Source organism: Coregonus clupeaformis, unplaced genomic scaffold (assembly GCF_020615455.1).
Source record: "Coregonus clupeaformis isolate EN_2021a unplaced genomic scaffold, ASM2061545v1 scaf0468, whole genome shotgun sequence".
Taxonomy (NCBI): Eukaryota; Metazoa; Chordata; class Actinopteri; order Salmoniformes; family Salmonidae; genus Coregonus; species Coregonus clupeaformis.
Window position 1 is genome coordinate 256432 of NW_025533923.1, and position 18873 is coordinate 275304.

Consider the following 18873-nt stretch of genomic DNA (forward strand, 5'->3'; position numbering starts at 1 on the left):
TTTCACTGTATAAACATGGTGTATATGAAGTGTCATTTATTTTGAAAATGTATGTAAATGTTTATTTAATAAAAGATTAGATACAAAACATGAGGCAACTTTTACGCAGGAAAACACCAATACATTCTACAAGCAAAGTAACTTGTAACTGGTATGTCAACGCTGTCTTGTTCTTCAGCCGGCAAGTCTCTTAAAGACTGTATCTAGTATAGACTAGCCTGTACAGGATGTCACGTATAGAGACAGCATATACAGAACATGGCCCTGTATCTAGTATAGACTAGCCTGTACAGGATGTCACGTATAGAGACAGCATATACAGAACCTGGCCTAATTCACGTATAGAGACAGCATATACAGAACCTGGCCCTGTATCTAGTATAGACTAGCCTGTACAGGATGTCATGTATAGAGACAGCATATACAGAACGTGGCCCTGATGACAGGAACTTAACTTCAACGTAATTCATATTTTCATACTAGAAAGAACACTGCTTTAATGATAGTTTACAATAAAGCACAGTCAATTCTCATAATTCTGCAGAAACTGTCAGTTGAGAATGTTAATGTTTCCTGATCTTTCCCAGACTGATGCCTTGAAGGTTCTTTCACAGTTGGAGGTGCTACGAGCATTGATAGGAAACTATGATTATTTACAACTGATAACTGAAACAAAATGATTTTTATTTGGGACGGTAACTTGCCTTTCTAACAGAACCCTTCCTCTCCAGAACAACTCAAGCCTTTTTCCTGCTCCTCGCTGTAGTCGCTCCTGCAGCTTTGGTTTCCACCACTTTCCCTTTGGATTTCTTTTTGCCTCCTTTAGTGGCGGTTTTCTTCTTGCGGGTCTCTTTCCGTCTGATCAGGTCCTCCCGTCCGATATCCATCATGTGTTCCTCCCAGGACTTTATCTCATTTTTATAGCGCACCTTGTCATCCTCCGCCAGCTGCATGTAAACCTGAAACATAACATCACAGAGTCCGTCAGCTGTGTGCATACATACACACGATAACATACGCACTATACACACACATGGATTTTGTGTTATTGATATGTGGTAGTAGAGTAGAGGCCAGAGGGTACACACTTAATATGTTGTGAAATCTGTTATGAATGTATTCATGTTTTTAAAATGTATAACTGCCTTAATTTTGCTGGACCCCAGGAAGAGTAGCTGCTGCCTTGGCAGGAACTAATGGGGATCCATAATAAACCCCAGGAAGAGTAGCTGCTGCCTTGGCAGGAACTAATGGGGATCCATAATAAACCCCAGGAAGAGTAGCTGCTTCCTTGGCAGGAACTAATGGGGATCCATAATAAACCCCAGGAAGAGTAGCTGCTGCCTTGGCAGGAACTAATGGGGATCCATAATAAACCCCAGGAAGAGTAGCCGCTGCTGCCTTGGCAGGAACTAATGGGGATCCATAATAAACCCCAGGAAGAGTAGCTGCTGCCTTGGCAGGAACTAATGGGGATCCATAATAAACCCCAGGAAGAGTAGCTGCTGCCTTGGCAGGAACTAATGGGGATCCATAATAAACCCCAGGAAGAGTAGCTGCTGCCTTGGCAGGAACTAATGGGGATCCATAATAAACCCCAGGAAGAGTAGCTGCTGCCTTGGCAGGAACTAATGGGGATCCATAATAAACCCCAGGAAGAGTAGCTGCTGCCTTGGCAGGAACTAATGGGGATCCATAATAAACCCCAGGAAGAGTAGCTGCTGCCTTGGCAGGAACTAATGGGGATCCATAATAAACCCCAGGAAGAGTAGCTGCTGCCTTGGCAGGAACTAATGGGGATCCATAATAAACCCCAGGAAGAGTAGCTGCTGCCTTGGCAGGAACTAATGGGGATCCATAATAAACCCCAGGAAGAGTAGCTGCTGCCTTGGCAGGATTTAATGGGGATCCATAATAAACCCCAGGAAGAGTAGCTGCTGCCTTGGCAGGAACTAATGGGGATCCATAATAAACCCCAGGAAGAGTAGCTGCTGCCTTGGCAGGAACTAATGGGGATCCATAATAAACCCCAGGAAGAGTAGCTGCTGCCTTGACAGGAACTAATGGGGATCCATAATAAACCCCAGGAAGAGTAGCTGCTGCCTTGGCAGGAACTAATGGGGATCCATAATAAATCCACCTGAAACATAACCCATCACAGAGTCAGTTAGCCTAGTAGTAAGGGCTGTGATGGTAATTGGATAACCGTGACATTGACGGTTTTGGATGAAGTAAAATAACTGTCACAATAACTAATACTTTTTATAAAATATTTTATCAACTTTATTTTAATGTAGATATACTTTACCCATAGCGGGAGTGTTAACTAGTGATTATATGACTTTGTTTTTCTAACTTAGTCCGTCTATTATACTGGATACATCCATCTCCTCCTCTTTCCAACCATCTTCTGATGTGGTGCGGATAGGAGAGAATCCATCCATCTCCTCCTCTTTCCAACCATCTTCTGATGTGGTGCGGATAGGAGAGAATCCATCCATCTCCTCCTCTTTCCAACCATCTTCTGATGTGGTGCGGATAGGAGAGAATCCATCCATCTCCTCCTCTTTCCAACCATCTTCTGATGTGGTGCGGATAGGAGAGAATCCATCCATCTCCTCCTCTTTCCAACCATCTTCTGATGTGGTGCGGATAGGAGAGAATCCATCCATCTCCTCCTCTTTCCAACCATCTTCTGATGTGGTGCGGATAGGAGAGAATCCATCCATCTCCTCCTCTTTCCAACCATCTTCTGATGTGGCGCGGATAGGAGAGAATCCATCCATCTCCTCCTCTTTCCAACCATCTTCTGATGTGGTGCGGATAGGAGAGAATCCATCCATCTCCTCCTCTTTCCAACCATCTTCTGATGTGGTGCGGATAGGAGAGAATCCATCCATCTCCTCCTCTTTCCAACTATCTTCTGATGTGGTGCGGATAGGAGAGAATCCATCCATCTCCTCCTCTTTCCAACCATCTTCTGATGTGGTGCGGATAGGAGAGAATCCATCCATCTCCTCCTCTTTCCAACCATCTTCTGATGTGGTGCGGATAGGAGAGAATCCATCCATCTCCTCCTCTTTCCAACCATCTTCTGATGTGGTGCGGATAGGAGAGAATCCATCCATCTCCTCCTCTTTCCAACCATCTTCTGATGTGGTGCGGATAGGAGAGAATCTTTGAAGGTCAATTCAGTTTTCCCGCACTGAAAGCTGGACGTGACATACTTCCTTCGACGTGAATGGTGCTGCATGTGACAGATGCCAGCAGAGAAACACAGCATCACAGAAATCTGAACAGGTGCAAACTTTCACTATACTATATGACTATATTGTGTCAGTCTGCATTTTGATGTAGAGCATATATACCACACCTACAGCACCAGTCACTATATACCACACCTACAGCACCAGTCACTATATACCACACCTACAGAACCAGTCACTATATACCACACCTACAGCACCAGTCACTATATACCACACCTACAGAACCAGTCACTATATACCACACCTACAGAACCAGTCACTATATACCATACATTTTCTTTATTTTTACTATTTTCTACATTGTAGAATAATAGTGGACATCAAAACTATGAAATAACACATATGGAATCATAAGTGTTAAACAAATTGAGATTCTTCAAAGTAGCCACCCTTTGCCTTGATGACAGCTTTGCACACTCTTGGCATTCTCTCAGCCAGCTTCACCTGGAATGCTTTTCAACAGTCTTGAAGGAGTTTCCACATTTGCTGAGCACTTGTTGGCGGCTTTTCCTTCACTCTGCGGTCCAACTCATCCCAAACCATCTCAATTGGGTTGAGGTCGGGGGATTGTGGAGGCCAGGTCATCTGATGCAGCACTCCATCACTCTCCTTCTTGGTAAAATAGCCCTTACACAGCCATATTTATACAACTACATCTACACCACCACCATATTTATATTTAAAAAACCAAGCCATGAGGTGGAAGGAATGGTCCGTAGAGCTCCGGGACAGGGTTGGGTCGAGGCCCAGATCTGGGGAAGGGCACCAAAAGGTTTCAACAGCATTGAAGGTCCCCAAGAACACAGTGGCCTCCATCATTCTTAAATGGAAGAAGTTTGGAGCCACCAAGACTCTTCCTAGAGCTGGCCGCCCGGCAAAACTGAGCAATCGGGGGAGAAGGGCGTTGGTCAGGGAGGTGACCAAGAACCCGATGGTCACTCTGACAGAGCTCTAGAGTTCCTCTGTGGAGATGGAAGAACCTTCCAGAAGAACAACCATCTCTGCAGCACTCCACCAATCAGGCCTTTAACCAAGATTGAACTCTTTGGCCTGAATGCCAAGCGTCACATCTGGAGGAAACCTGGCACCATCCACACGGTGAAGCATGGTGGTGGCAGCATTATGCTGTGGGGATGTTTTTCAGCGGCAGGGACTGGGACACTAGTCAGGATCGAGGGAAAGATGAACGGAGCAAAGTACAGAGCGATCCTTGATGAAAACCTGCTCCAGAGCGCTCAAGACCTCAGACTGGAGCGAAGGTTCACCTTCCAACAGGACAACGACCCTAAGCACACAGCCAAGACAACGCAGGAGTGGCTTCGGGACAAGTCTCTGAACGTCCTTGAGTGGCCCAGCCAGAGCCCGATCGAACATCTCTGGAGAGACCTGAAAATAGAAACTCCCCAAATACTGGTGTGCCAAGCTTGTAGCATCATACCCAAGAAGACTTGAGGCTGTAATCTCTGTCAAAGTGCTTCAACAAAGTACTGAGTAAAGGGTCTGAATACTTCTGTAAATGTGGGGGGTTAAAAAATAAAATAAAAATTGCTAACATTTCTACAATCCTGTTTTTGCTTTGTCATTATGGGGTACTGTGTGTAGATTGATGAGGGAAAATACGATTTAATCCATTTTAGAATAAGGCTGAAACTGAACAAAATGTGGAAAAAGGGGTCTGAATACTTTCCGAATGCACTGTACATCAAACACTTCATTAGACCTACTTGTTTCTGTGAAGTTGCCAGTTTGGTCCACTCCTCCCGCAGCATCTTCATCTTGCCCTGAGGGCAAACAGGTGACAGCAGCATTATAACAGGTGACAGCGTTATAGCAGCATTATAACAGGTGACAGCATCATTATAACAGGTGACAGCAGCATTATAACAGGTGACAGCAGCATTATAACAGGTGACAGCGTTATAGCAGCATTATAACAGGTGACAGCAGCATTATAACAGGTGACAGCAGCATTATAACAGGTGACAGCAGCATTATAACAGGTGACAGCAGCATTATAACAGGTGACAGCGTTATAGCAGCATTATAACAGGTGACAGCAGCATTATGACAGGTGACAGCAGCATTATGACAGGTGACAGCAGCATTATGACAGGTGACAGCAGCATTATGACAGGTGACAGCAGCATTATGACAGGTGACAGCAGCATTATAACAGGTGACAGCAGCATTATGACAGGTGACAGCAGCATTATGACAGGTGACAGCAGCATTATGACAGGTGACAGCAGCATTATAACAGGTGACAGCAGCATTATGACAGGTGACAGCAGCATTATAACAGGTGACAGCGTTATAGCAGCATTATAACAGGTGACAGCAGCATTATAACAGGTGACAGCGTTATAGCAGCATTATAACAGGTGACAGCAGCATTATAACAGGTGACAGAGTTATAGCAGCATTATAACAGGTGACAGCAGCATTATAACAGGTGACAGCGTTATAGCAGCATTATAACAGGTGACAGCGTTATAGCAGCATTATAACAGGTGACAGCAGCATTATAACAGGTGACAGCAGCATTATAACAGGTGACAGCGTTATAGCAGCATTATAACAGGTGACAGCGTTATAGCAGCATTATAACAGGTGACAGCAGCATTATAACAGGTGACAGCGTTATAGCAGCATTATAACAGGTGACAGCGTTATACAACTACATTTCCATTACATTATACCAGCATTAAAGAGATGGTTAATATGTAATATGTTAAAGAACATTATATTTCCATTCCATTGCCTCGGAACCCATGAAAAAGTATTTTATAACTCAACACTGATACTAACCTGCATGGTAACCAGTCCTCAATACTAACCTGCATGGTAACCAGTCCTCAATACTAACCTGCATGGTAACCAGTCCTCAATACTAACCTGCATGGTAACCAGTCCTCAATACTAACCTGCATGGTAACCAGTCCTCAATACTAACCTGCATGGTAACCAGTCCCCAATACTAACCTGCATGGTAACCAGTCCCCAATACTAACCTGCATGGTAACCATTCCCCAATACTAACCTGCATGGTAACCATTCCCCAATACTAACCTGCATGGTAACCAGTCCCCAATACTAACCAGCATGGTAACCATTCCCCAATACTAACCTGCATGGTAACCAGTCCTCAATACTAACCTGCATGGTAACCATTCCCCAATACTAACCTGCATGGTAACCATTCCCCAATACTAACCTGCATGGTAACCAGTCCTCAATACTAACCTGCATGGTAACCAGTCCTCAATACTAACCTGCATGGTAACCAGTCCTCAATACTAACCTGCATGGTAACCAGTCCTCAATACTAACCTGCATGGTAACCATTCCCCAATACTAACCTGCATGGTAACCAGTCCTCAATACTAACCTGCATGGTAACCAGTCCCCAATACTAACCTGCATGGTAACCAGTCCTCAATACTAACCTGCATGGTAACCATTCCCCAATACTAACCTGCATGGTAACCATTCCCCAATACTAACCTGCATGGTAACCATTCCCCAATACTAACCTGCATGGTAACCATTCCCCAATACTAACCTGCATGGTAACCAGTCCCCAATACTAACCTGCATGGTAACCAGTCCTCAATACTAACCTGCATGGTAACCATTCCCCAATACTAACCTGCATGGTAACCATTCCTCAATACTAACCTGCATGGTAACCAGTCCCCAATACTAACCTGCATGGTAACCATTCCCCAATACTAACCTGCATGGTAACCATTCCTCAATACTAACCTGCATGGTAACCAGTCCTCAATACTAACCTGCATGGTAACCATTCCCCAATACTAACCTGCATGGTAACCATTCCTCAATACTAACCTGCATGGTAACCATTCCCCAATACTAACCTGCATGGTAACCAGTCCCCAATACTAACCTGCATGGTAACCAGTCCCCAATACTAACCTGCATGGTAACCAGTCCCCAATACTAACCTGCACGGTAACCAGTCCCCAATACTAACCTGCATGGTAACCATTCCCCAATACTAACCTGCATGGTAACCATTCCCCAATACTAACCTGCATGGTAACCAGTCCCCAATACTAACCTGCATGGTAACCATTCCCCAATACTAACCTGCATGGTAACCATTCCTCAATACTAACCTGCATGGTAACCAGTCCCCAATACTAACCTGCATGGTAACCATTCCCCAATACTAACCTGCATGGTAACCAGTCCCCAATACTAACCTGCATGGTAACCATTCCCCAATACTAACCTGCATGGTAACCATTCCCCAATACTAACCTGCATGGTAACCAGTCCCCAATACTAACCTGCATGGTAACCAGTCCCCAATACTAACCTGCATGGTAACCAGTCCCCAATACTAACCTGCATGGTAACCATTCCCCAATACTAACCTGCATGGTAACCAGTCCCCAATACTAACCTGCATGGTAACCATTCCCCAATACTAACCTGCATGGTAACCAGTCCCCAATACTAACCTGCATGGTAACCAGTCCCCAATACTAACCTGCATGGTAACCATTCCTCAATACTAACCTGCATGGTAACCAGTCCTCAATACTAACCTGCATGGTAACCAGTCCCCAATACTAACCTGCATGGTAACCATTCCCCAATACTAACCTGCATGGTAACCAGTCCCCAATACTAACCTGCATGGTAACCAGTCCCCAATACTAACCTGCATGGTAACCATTCCCCAATACTAACCTGCATGGTAACCAGTCCCCAATACTAACCTGCATGGTAACCATTCCCCAATACTAACCTGCATGGTAACCATTCCCCAATACTAACCTGCATGGTAACCATTCCCCAATACTAACCTGCATGGTAACCAGTCCCCAATACTAACCTGCATGGTAACCAGTCCCCAATACTAACCTGCATGGTAACCAGTCCCCAATACTAACCTGCATGGTAACCAGTCCCCAATGTCCCAATACTAACCTGCATGGTAACCAGTCCCCAATACTAACCTGCATGGTAACCATTCCTCAATACTAACCTGCATGGTAACCAGTCCCAATACTAACCTGCATGGTAACCATTCCCCAATACTAACCTGCATGGTAACCATTCCCCAATACTAACCTGCATGGTAACCATTCCCCAATACTAACCTGCATGGTAACCAGTCCCCCAATACTAACCTGCATGGTAACCAGTCCCCAATACTAACCTGCATGGTAACCAGTCCTCAATACTAACCTGCATGGTAACCATTCCCCAATACTAACCTGCATGGTAACCAGTCCCCAATACTAACCTGCATGGTAACCATTCCCCAATACTAACCTGCATGGTAACCAGTCCCCAATACTAACCTGCATGGTAACCATTCCCCAATACTAACCTGCATGGTAACCATTCCCCAATACTAACCTGCATGGTAACCATTCCCCAATACTAACCTGCATGGTAACCATTCCTCAATACTAACCTGCATGGTAACCATTCCCCAATACTAACCTGCATGGTAACCATTCCCCAATACTAACCTGCATGGTAACCAGTCCCCAATACTAACCTGCATGGTAACCAGTCCCCAATACTAACCTGCATGGTAACCATTCCCCAATACTAACCTGCATGGTAACCATTCCCCAATACTAACCTGCATGGTAACCATTCCCCAATACTAACCTGCATGGTAACCAGTCCCCAATACTAACCTGCATGGTAACCATTCCCCAATACTAACCTGCATGGTAACCAGTCCCCAATACTAACCTGCATGGTAACCATTCCCCAATACTAACCTGCATGGTAACCAGTCCTCAATACTAACCTGCATGGTAACCATTCCCCAATACTAACCTGCATGGTAACCATTCCCCAATACTAACCTGCATGGTAACCATTCCCCAATACTAACCTGCATGGTAACCAGTCCCCAATACTAACCTGCATGGTAACCATTCCCCAATACTAACCTGCATGGTAACCATTCCCCAATACTAACCTGCATGGTAACCATTCCCCAATACTAACCTGCATGGTAACCATTCCCCAATACTAACCTGCATGGTAACCATTCCCCAATACTAACCTGCATGGTAACCAGTCCCCAATACTAACCTGCATGGTAACCATTCCCCAATACTAACCTGCATGGTAACCAGTCCCCAATACTAACCTGCATGGTAACCATTCCCCAATACTAACCTGCATGGTAACCAGTCCCCAATACTAACCTGCATGGTAACCATTCCCCAATACTAACCTGCATGGTAACCAGTCCCCAATACTAACCTGCATGGTAACCAGTCCCCAATACTAACCTGCATGGTAACCATTCCCCAATACTAACCTGCATGGTAACCAGTCCCCAATACTAACCTGCATGGTAACCATTCCCCAATACTAACCTGCATGGTAACCATTCCCCAATACTAACCTGCATGGTAACCAGTCCTCAATACTAACCTGCATGGTAACCATTCCCCAATACTAACCTGCATGGTAACCATTCCCCAATACTAACCTGCATGGTAACCAGTCCGCAATACTAACCTGCATGGTAACCAGTCCTCAATACTAACCTGCATGGTAACCATTCCCCAATACTAACCTGCATGGTAACCATTCCCCAATACTAACCTGCATGGTAACCAGTCCGCAATACTAACCTGCATGGTAACCATTCCCCAATACCCTGCATGTAACAGCCAATACTAACCTGCATGGTAACCAGTCCTCAATACTAACCTGCATGGTAACCATTCCCCAATACTAACCTGCATGGTAACCATTCCCCAATACTAACCTGCATGGTAACCAGTCCAATACTAACCTGCATGGTAACCAGTCCCCAATACTAACCTGCATGGTAACCATTCCCCAATACTAACCTGCATGGTAACCATTCCCCAATACTAACCTGCATGGTAACCATTCCCCAATACTAACCTGCATGGTAATCCCTCTGGACTCCTCATAGTGTTCTGCCATGTAGATGTTAAAGGCCGACCGGGGGCGTTTGGGTTTGCCCAGACTGTTCAACTCCTAAAAGTGGAAGATGGTGGTCAAGTCAGATGAGTCATCAGGACTGGACCATTTCAGTGGCACATCATCAGAACACACCACTACTATCACAAGGCCTTAGTAGTAAGCCATTCCATTCACTAGGAGGGGCCTGTCACGGCCCACAGCACATCATCAGAACACACCACTACTATCACAAGGCCTTAGTAGTAAGCCATTCCATTCACTAGGAGGGGCCTGTCACGGCCCACAGCACATCATCAGAACACACCACTACTATCACAAGGCCTTAGTAGTAAGCCATTCCATTCACTAGGAGGGGCCTGTCACGGCCCACAGCACATCATCAGAACACACCACTACTATCACAAGGCCTTAGTAGTAAGCCATTCCATTCACTAGGAGGGGCCCGTCACGGCCCACAGCACATCATCAGAACACACCACTACTATCACAAGGCCTTAGTAGTAAGCCATTCCATTCACTAGGAGGGGCCCGTCACGGCCCACAGCACATCATCAGAACACACCACTACTATCACAAGGCCTTAGTAGTAAGCCATTCCATTCACTAGGAGGGGCCTGTCACGGCCCACAGCACATCATCAGAACACACCACTACTATCACAAGGCCTTAGTAGTAAGCCATTCCATTCACTAGGAGGGGCCTGTCACGGCCCACAGCACATCATCAGAACACACCACTACTATCACAAGGCCTTAGTAGTAAGCCATTCCATTCACTAGGAGGGGCCTGTCACGGCCCACAGCACATCATCAGAACACACCACTACTATCACAAGGCCTTAGTAGTAAGCCATTCCATTCACTAGGAGGGGGCCCGTCACGGCCCACAGCACATCATCAGAACACACCACTACTATCACAAGGCCTTAGTAGTAAGCCATTCCATTCACTAGGAGGGGCCTGTCACGGCCCACAGCACATCATCAGAACACACCACTACTATCACAAGGCCTTAGTAGTAAGCCATTCCATTCACTAGGAGGGGCCTGTCACGGCCCACAGCACATCATCAGAACACACCACTACTATCACAAGGCCTTAGTAGTAAGCCATTCCATTCACTAGGAGGGGCCTGTCACGGCCCACAGCACATCATCAGAACACACCACTACTATCACAAGGCCTTAGTAGTAAGCCATTCCATTCACTAGGAGGGGCCCGTCACGGCCCACAGCACATCATCAGAACACACCACTACTATCACAAGGCCTTAGTAGTAAGCCATTCCATTCACTAGGAGGGGCCTGTCACGGCCCACAGCACATCATCAGAACACACCACTACTATCACAAGGCCTTAGTAGTAAGCCATTCCATTCACTAGGAGGGGCCTGTCACGGCCCACAGCACATCATCAGAACACACCACTACTATCACAAGGCCTTAGTAGTAAGCCATTCCATTCACTAGGACAGCACATCACTACACTCACCCTCTTCCTTCTGATGGCTTTCCTCTTGGCCAGCCTCCGTCTCCTCTCCTCTTTCAGAGCAGCAGCCTGTGCCGGGCTGAGTTGGGACTGGTACCTCTGCAGGTCCACCTTAAACTGTTCCCTGGCAACCACTGACGCCTGTTGAAAAGGCTGTGGGGGAAAGTCAACATGTATTTAGCTAATTGACCACACAGGTCTGTCCACAGTACAACAATATTGATATGTCTTTTCAGGTAAGCTATAAGTCAGACATATAGCCTATTTTCTGTTATTTAAATACACTGCCAAGTAGATCCATGTAGGTAGGAAGTAGACTGATGACAGTCTGTGTAGTCTAGATCCATGTTGGTAGGAAGTAGACTGATGACAGTCTGTAGTCTAGATCCATGTTGGTAGGAAGTAGACTGATGACAGTCTGTGTAGTCTAGATCCATGTTGGTAGGAAGTAGACCGATGACAGTCTGTGTAGTCTAGATCCATGTTGGTAGGAAGTAGACTGATGACAGTCTGTGTAGTCTAGATCCATGTTGGTAGGAAGTAGACTGATGACAGTCTGTGTAGTCTAGATCCATGTTGGTAGGAAGTAGACTGATGACAGTCTGTGTAGTCTAGATCCATGTTGGTAGGGAAGTAGACTGATGACAGTCTGTGTAGTCTAGATCCATGTTGGTAGGAAGTAGACTGATGACAGTCTGTGTAGTCTAGATACATGTTGGTAGGAAGTAGACTGATGACAGTCTGTGTAGTCTAGATCCATGTTGGTAGGAAGTAGACTGATGACAGTCTGTGTAGTCTAGATCCATGTTGGTAGGAAGTAGACTGATGACAGTCTGTGTAGTCTAGATCCATGTTGGTAGGAAGTAGACTGATGACAGTCTGTGTAGTCTAGATCCATGTTGGTAGGAAGTAGACTGATGACAGTCTGTGTAGTCTAGATCCATGTTGGTAGGAAGTAGACTGATGACAGTCTGTGTAGTCTAGATCCATGTTGGTAGGAAGTAGACTGATGACAGTCTGTGTAGTCTAGATCCATGTTGGTAGGAAGTAGACTGATGACAGTCTGTGTAGTCTAGATCCATGTTGGTAGGAAGTAGACTGATGACAGTCTGTAGTCTAGATCCATGTTGGTAGGAAGTAGACTGATGACAGTCTGTGTAGTCTAGATCCATGTTGGTAGGAAGTAGACTGATGACAGTCTGTAGTCTAGATACATGTTGGTAGGAAGTAGACTGATGACAGTCTGTAGTCTAGATCCATGTTGGTAGGAAGTAGACTGATGACAGTCTGTAGTCTAGATCCATGTTGGTAGGAAGTAGACTGATGACAGTCGTGTAGTCTAGATCCATGTTGGTAGGAAGTAGACTGATGACAGTCTGTGTAGTCTAGATCCATGTAGGTAGGGAAGTAGACTGATGACAGTCTGTGTAGTCTAGATCCATGTTGGTAGGAAGTAGACTGATGACAGTCTGTGTAGTCTAGATCCATGTTGGTAGGAAGTAGACTGATGACAGTCTGTGTAGTCTAGATCCATGTTGGTAGGAAGTAGACTGATGACAGTCTGTAGTCTAGATCCATGTTGGTAGGAAGTAGACTGATGACAGTCTGTAGTCTAGATCCATGTTGGTAGGAAGTAGACTGATGACAGTCTGTGTAGTCTAGATCCATGTTGGTAGGAAGTAGACTGATGACAGTCTGTGTAGTCTAGATCCATGTTGGTAGGAAGTAGACTGATGACAGTCTGTGTAGTCTAGATCCATTGTTGGTAGGAAGTAGACTATGACAGTCTGTGCGATATTAGTGGAGTAGACTGATGACAGTCTGTAGTCTAGATCCATGTTGGTAGGAAGTAGACTGATGACAGTCTGTGTAGTCTAGATCCATGTTGGTAGGAAGTAGACTGATGACAGTGTGTAGTCTAGATCCATGTTGGTAGGAAGTAAACTGATGACAGTCTGTGTAGTCTAGATCCATTTTGGTAGGAAGTAGACTCATGACAGTCTGTGTAGTCTAGATCCATGTTGGTAGGAAGTAGACTGATGACAGTCTGTGTAGGCTAGATCCATGTTGGTAGGAAGTAGACTGATGACAGTCTGTAGTCTAGATCCATGTTGGTAGGAAGTAGACTGATGACAGTCTGTGTAGTCTAGATCCATGTTGGTAGGAAGTAGACTGATGACAGTCTGTGTAGTCTAGATCCATGTTGGTAGGAAGTAGACTGATGACAGTCTGTGTAGTCTAGATCCATGTTGGTAGGAAGTAGACTGATGACAGTCTGTGTAGTCTAGATCCATGTTGGTAGGAAGTAGACTGATGACAGTCTGTGTAGTCTAGATCCATGTTGGTAGGAAGTAGACTGATGACAGTCTGTGTAGTCTAGATCCATGTTGGTAGGAAGTAGACTGATGACAGTCTGTGTAGTCTAGATCCATGTTGGTAGGAAGTAGACTGATGACAGTCTGTGTAGTCTTACTTCTCCATGAAAGGTGCAAACATGGACTACAGAAGTGTCAAATGTATTCTCCGTCACCCAAGGAGACAGAAGATATCTGGGTGCCTTGCTGTCCAAGGTGTTAGGGTCTGGGTGCCTTGCTGTCCAAGGTGTTAGGGCTGGGGGGGTGCTTGGTGTCCCAGGGTGGGTCTGGGTGCCTTGCTGTCCAAGGGCTGGGCTGTCAGGGTGGGCTTGGGTGCTTGCTGTCCAAGGTGTTAGGGTCTGGGTGCCTTGCTGTCGGTGGGCCTGGCTTGCTGCCAAGGTGTTAGGGGGCCGCGGGGGTCTGGGTGCCTTGCTGTCCAAGGTGGCCTTACTGAATCTCTAATGAATCTAGACGCAACCTACCTGTTTCTGGTCTGCTGTCAGAGTTCTCCACTGCTGTGCAATCTTCCTTATCACGTCCACAGCTTTCACATCTGAAACTCACATCAACATTAACTCAGTGATAAAGGAGTGTACAGTGCAACTGTAGAGATACAATACTGTACGTTATATCACCAGTCACCTGGATACTGCCTGACAACGAGAGGTTGTTGCTGTTTCACAAATCTCATGTATCCGTTCAGGGGCCTCTTGGGGGGCGCACCTGCACTGGTGGTGAAGCTCTTTACAGCTGGGATCACACTGACGAACCTACAACACACCACAATACATTAGCCCTAACCCTACACCACAATACATTAGCCCTAACCCTACACCACAATACATTAGCCCTAACCCTACACCACAATACATTAGCCCTAACCCTACACCACAATACATTAGCCCTAACCCTACACCACATTAGCCCTAACCCTACACCACATTAGCCCTAACCCTACACCACATTAGCCCTAACCCTACACCACATTAGCCCTAACCCTACACCACGTTAGCCCTAACCCTACACCACGTTAGCCCTAACCCTACACCACGTTAGCCCTAACCCTACACCACATTAGCCCTAACCCTACACCACATTAGCCCTAACCCTACACCACGTTAGCCCCTAACCCTACACCACGTTAGCCCTAACCCTACACCACGTTAGCCCTAACCCTACACCACATTAGCCCTAACCCTACACCACATTAGCCCTATCCCTACACCACGTTAGCCCTAACCCTACACCACATTAGCCCTATCCCTACACCACATTAGCCCTAACCCTACACCACATTAGCCCTAACCCTACACCACATTAGCCCTAACCCTACACCACATTAGCCCTAACCCTACACCACGTTAGCCCTAACCCTACACCACATTAGCCCTAACCCTACACCACGTTAGCCCTAACCCTACACCACATTAGCCCTAACCCTACACCACGTTAGCCCTAACCCTACACCACGTTAGCCCTATCCCTACACCACGTTAGCCCTAACCCTACACCACATTAGCCCTAACCCCTACACCACGTTAGCCCTAACCCTACACCACGTTAGCCCTAACCCCTACACCACGTTAGCCCTAACCCTACACCACGTTAGCCCTAACCCCTACACCACGTTAGCCCTAACCCTACACCACGTTAGCCCTAACCCTACACCACGTTAGCCCTAACCCTACACCACGTTAGCCCTAACCCTACACCACGTTAGCCCTAACCCTACACCACGTTAGCCCTAACCCTACACCACATTAGCCCTAACCCTACACCACGTTAGCCCTAACCCTACACCACATTAGCCCTAACCCTACACCACATTAGCCCTAACCCTACACCACATTAGCCCTAACCCTACACCACATTAGCCCTAACCCTACACCACATTAGCCCTAGTGGACAGTTTGATTTCACAGAAGTGTGATTGACTTGGAGTTACATTGTGTTGTTTAAGTGTTCCCTTTATTTTTTTGAGCAGTATAAAATATATATATATATATATATATATATATATATATATATATATATATATATATATATATATATATATATATATATATATATATATATATATATATATATATATATATATATATATATATATACACACACACTACTGGTCAAACATTTTAGAACACCTACTCATTAAAGGGTTTTTCTTTATTTTTACTATTTTCTACACATATGGAATCATGTAGTAACCAAAAAAGTGTTAAACAAAACAAAATATATTTTAAATACATCAAAGTAACCACCCTTTGCCTTGATGACAGCTTTGCACACTCTTGGCATTCTCTCAGCCAGCTTCACCTGGAATGCTTTTCCAACAGTCTTGAAGGAGTTCCCACATATGCTGAGCACTTGTTGGCTGCTTTTCCTTCACTCTGCGGTCCGACTCATCCCAAACCATCTCAATTGGGTTGAGGTCGGGGGATTGTGGAGGCCAGGTCATTTGATGCAGCACTCAATCACTCTGCTTCTCGGTAAAATAGCCCTTACACAGCCTGGAGGTGTGTTGGGTCATTGTCCTGTTGAAAAAAAAATGATAGTCCCACTAAGCCCAAACCAGATGGGATGGCGTATCGCTGCAGAATGCTGTGGTAGCCATGCTGGTTAAGTGTGCCTTGAATTCTAAATAAATCACAGACAGTCAGCAAAGCACCCTCACACCATAACACCTCCTCCTCCATGCTTTATGGTGGGAAATACACATGCAGAGATCATCTGTTCACCCACAATGTGTCACAAAGACACGCCGATTAGAACCAAAAATCTCAAATTTGGAGTCCAGACCAAAGGACAAATTTCCACTGGTCTAATGTCCATTGCTTGTGTTTCTTGGCCCAAGTAGGTCTCTTCTTATTATTGGTGTCCTTTAGTAGTGGTTTCTTTGCAGCAATTCAACCATGAAGGACTGATTCACACAGTCTCCTCTGAACAGTTGATGTTGAGATGTGTCTGTTACTTGAACTCTGTGAAGCATTTATTTGGGCTGCAATTTCTGAGGCTGGTAACTCTACTGAACGTATCCTCTGCAGCAGAGGTAACTCTGGGTCTTCCTTTCCTGTGGCGGTCCTCATGAGAGCCAGTTTCATCATAGCGCTTGATGGTTTTAGCGATTGCACTTGAAGAAACTTTCAAAGTTCTTGAAATTTTCAGTTTTGACTGACCTTCATGTCTTAAAGTAATGATGGCCTGTCGTTTCTCTTTGCATATTTGAGCTGTTCTTGCCATAATATGCACTTGGTCGTTTACCAAATAGGGCTATCTTCTGAATACCCATTAAGGAGAAAATAAATTCCAGAATTTAACTTTTAAGAAGGCACACCTGTTAATTGAAATGGATTCCAGGTGACTACCTCATGAAACTGGTTGAGAGAATGCCAAGAGTGTGCAAAGCTGTCATCAAGGCAAGGGGTGGCTATTTGATTAACACTTTTGGTTACTACATGATTCCATATGTGTTATTTCATAGTTTTGATGTCTTCACGATTATTCTACAATGTAAAATTTTTTTTAAAAAATAAATGAAAACCCTTGAATGAGAATGTGTCCAAACCTTTGACTGGTGCTGTATAAATACTAACAACTGTGTCATGACTAATGGTGTCTATCGTTAGAAATAGCGTAATTCAAATCTGGTATTGGAATAAGAGAAAACATAATCAAGAGATATTCAATCCAAGCTACATTTATTATATGCAAAATGTATGTATGATAAGTATGATGGTTCGTATACGGGCTCACTGAAATACCAACGCAGGGCAGACAGAGAACTGATCCATTGTTACAGGCTGTTCTTTAAATACCCTGACAGTGATAGTTCCCGCTCCTTGCTGGGCCTATCAGGGTAGAGACTGAGCGTGGTTTAGACTTACTCAGCCAATCCGTTGGCGCACAGGCTGGTCCCAGACCCTTGGCGCTCCACTGTTGCCAGGTGTCTACTTGTTTTGCAACTTATCCTGAAAGTCAGCACTTTTTGCAGTACACATCCTTGAGTATGATGGTTTAACAAAGAGGCAGTGTGTATGTGTCTGTGAGAAATACAAGTCTTATCTCATCCTACCCCCTAACGTTCCTCACATGAATCACAGCTTGCTATGTGAAACACTTTATATCAGTACAGTACAAACCCTTTATGTTTAATCCTTAATGCATTCTTTCTAAGCTAGTCATCACATCTAGAACCCCACACTATTCAGCAGCCCGATGGTCTGGGGGTAGAAGCTATTGGCCAGTTAGTAGTTAAATCATATATGAGACTCATTTCTATAATCATCCAATACTACATTCAGAAGTAAAACACGTCTTATCATTCCTAGCTAGTTTACCCAAATCTAACCAATGTGGTCAGTCAAGCTAACGTTAGATAACCCTAACCCTAGCTAGCTAATTTAGCTCTAATTATGCTAATCCTGGAGTGATAGCTGGAAATACAGCAATTCCTTTGCAGAATTGGCTTCATGAATTTCAAAAAATCTAAAATACCAATGAGAAATTGTACAGGGTGGCTTACTAACTGCCTACCTAACATAGCTAACTAACTATCTTGACAATAGGAAGTTTTGCTCCTTATGTTACCTTGCAAGACTGGAAGCGTTGGAGAAGAGACTGAGTGACTTGGCCAAAAGGCTGGCACCAGCAGACAGGAGACCGAAGGGCGCCATGTCTGGTTGAATCAACTAGACGGTCCGAATATAGTTCTGACAGAGACAACAACGTTACTGTCCCGGCTGACTGGCTCACTAGCTACTCGTTGTTTAACAGCTATCTAATTCAGTAACGTCCTTC

At 45.1% G+C, this 18873-nt stretch overlaps 1 protein-coding gene across 3 annotated transcripts in view; it reads right to left on the reverse strand.

Moving 5' to 3' along the window:
• Window positions 1-18873, reverse strand: part of tfam (transcription factor A, mitochondrial) — a 46789-nt gene extending 27916 nt beyond the window's left edge. For 2 of the 3 annotated variants that reach the window (XR_006658708.1, XM_045215530.1), the window contains exons 1-7: window positions 18664-18873; window positions 14719-14846; window positions 14559-14629; window positions 11726-11875; window positions 10194-10289; window positions 4994-5050; window positions 705-959 (exon numbers count right to left, since the gene is read on the reverse strand). Coding sequence is in view for 1 of the 3 variants with exons in the window: in XM_045215530.1 (XP_045071465.1) it covers window positions 738-959; window positions 4994-5050; window positions 10194-10289; window positions 11726-11875; window positions 14559-14629; window positions 14719-14846; window positions 18664-18749 (810 nt within the window). In the remaining 2 variants the exon portion in view is untranslated. Of the gene's footprint in view, window positions 1-19; window positions 326-363; window positions 960-4993; window positions 5051-10193; window positions 10290-11725; window positions 11876-14558; window positions 14630-14718; window positions 14847-18663 lie in introns of those variants that run through there. The other variant, XR_006658707.1, reaches the window with a different exon arrangement.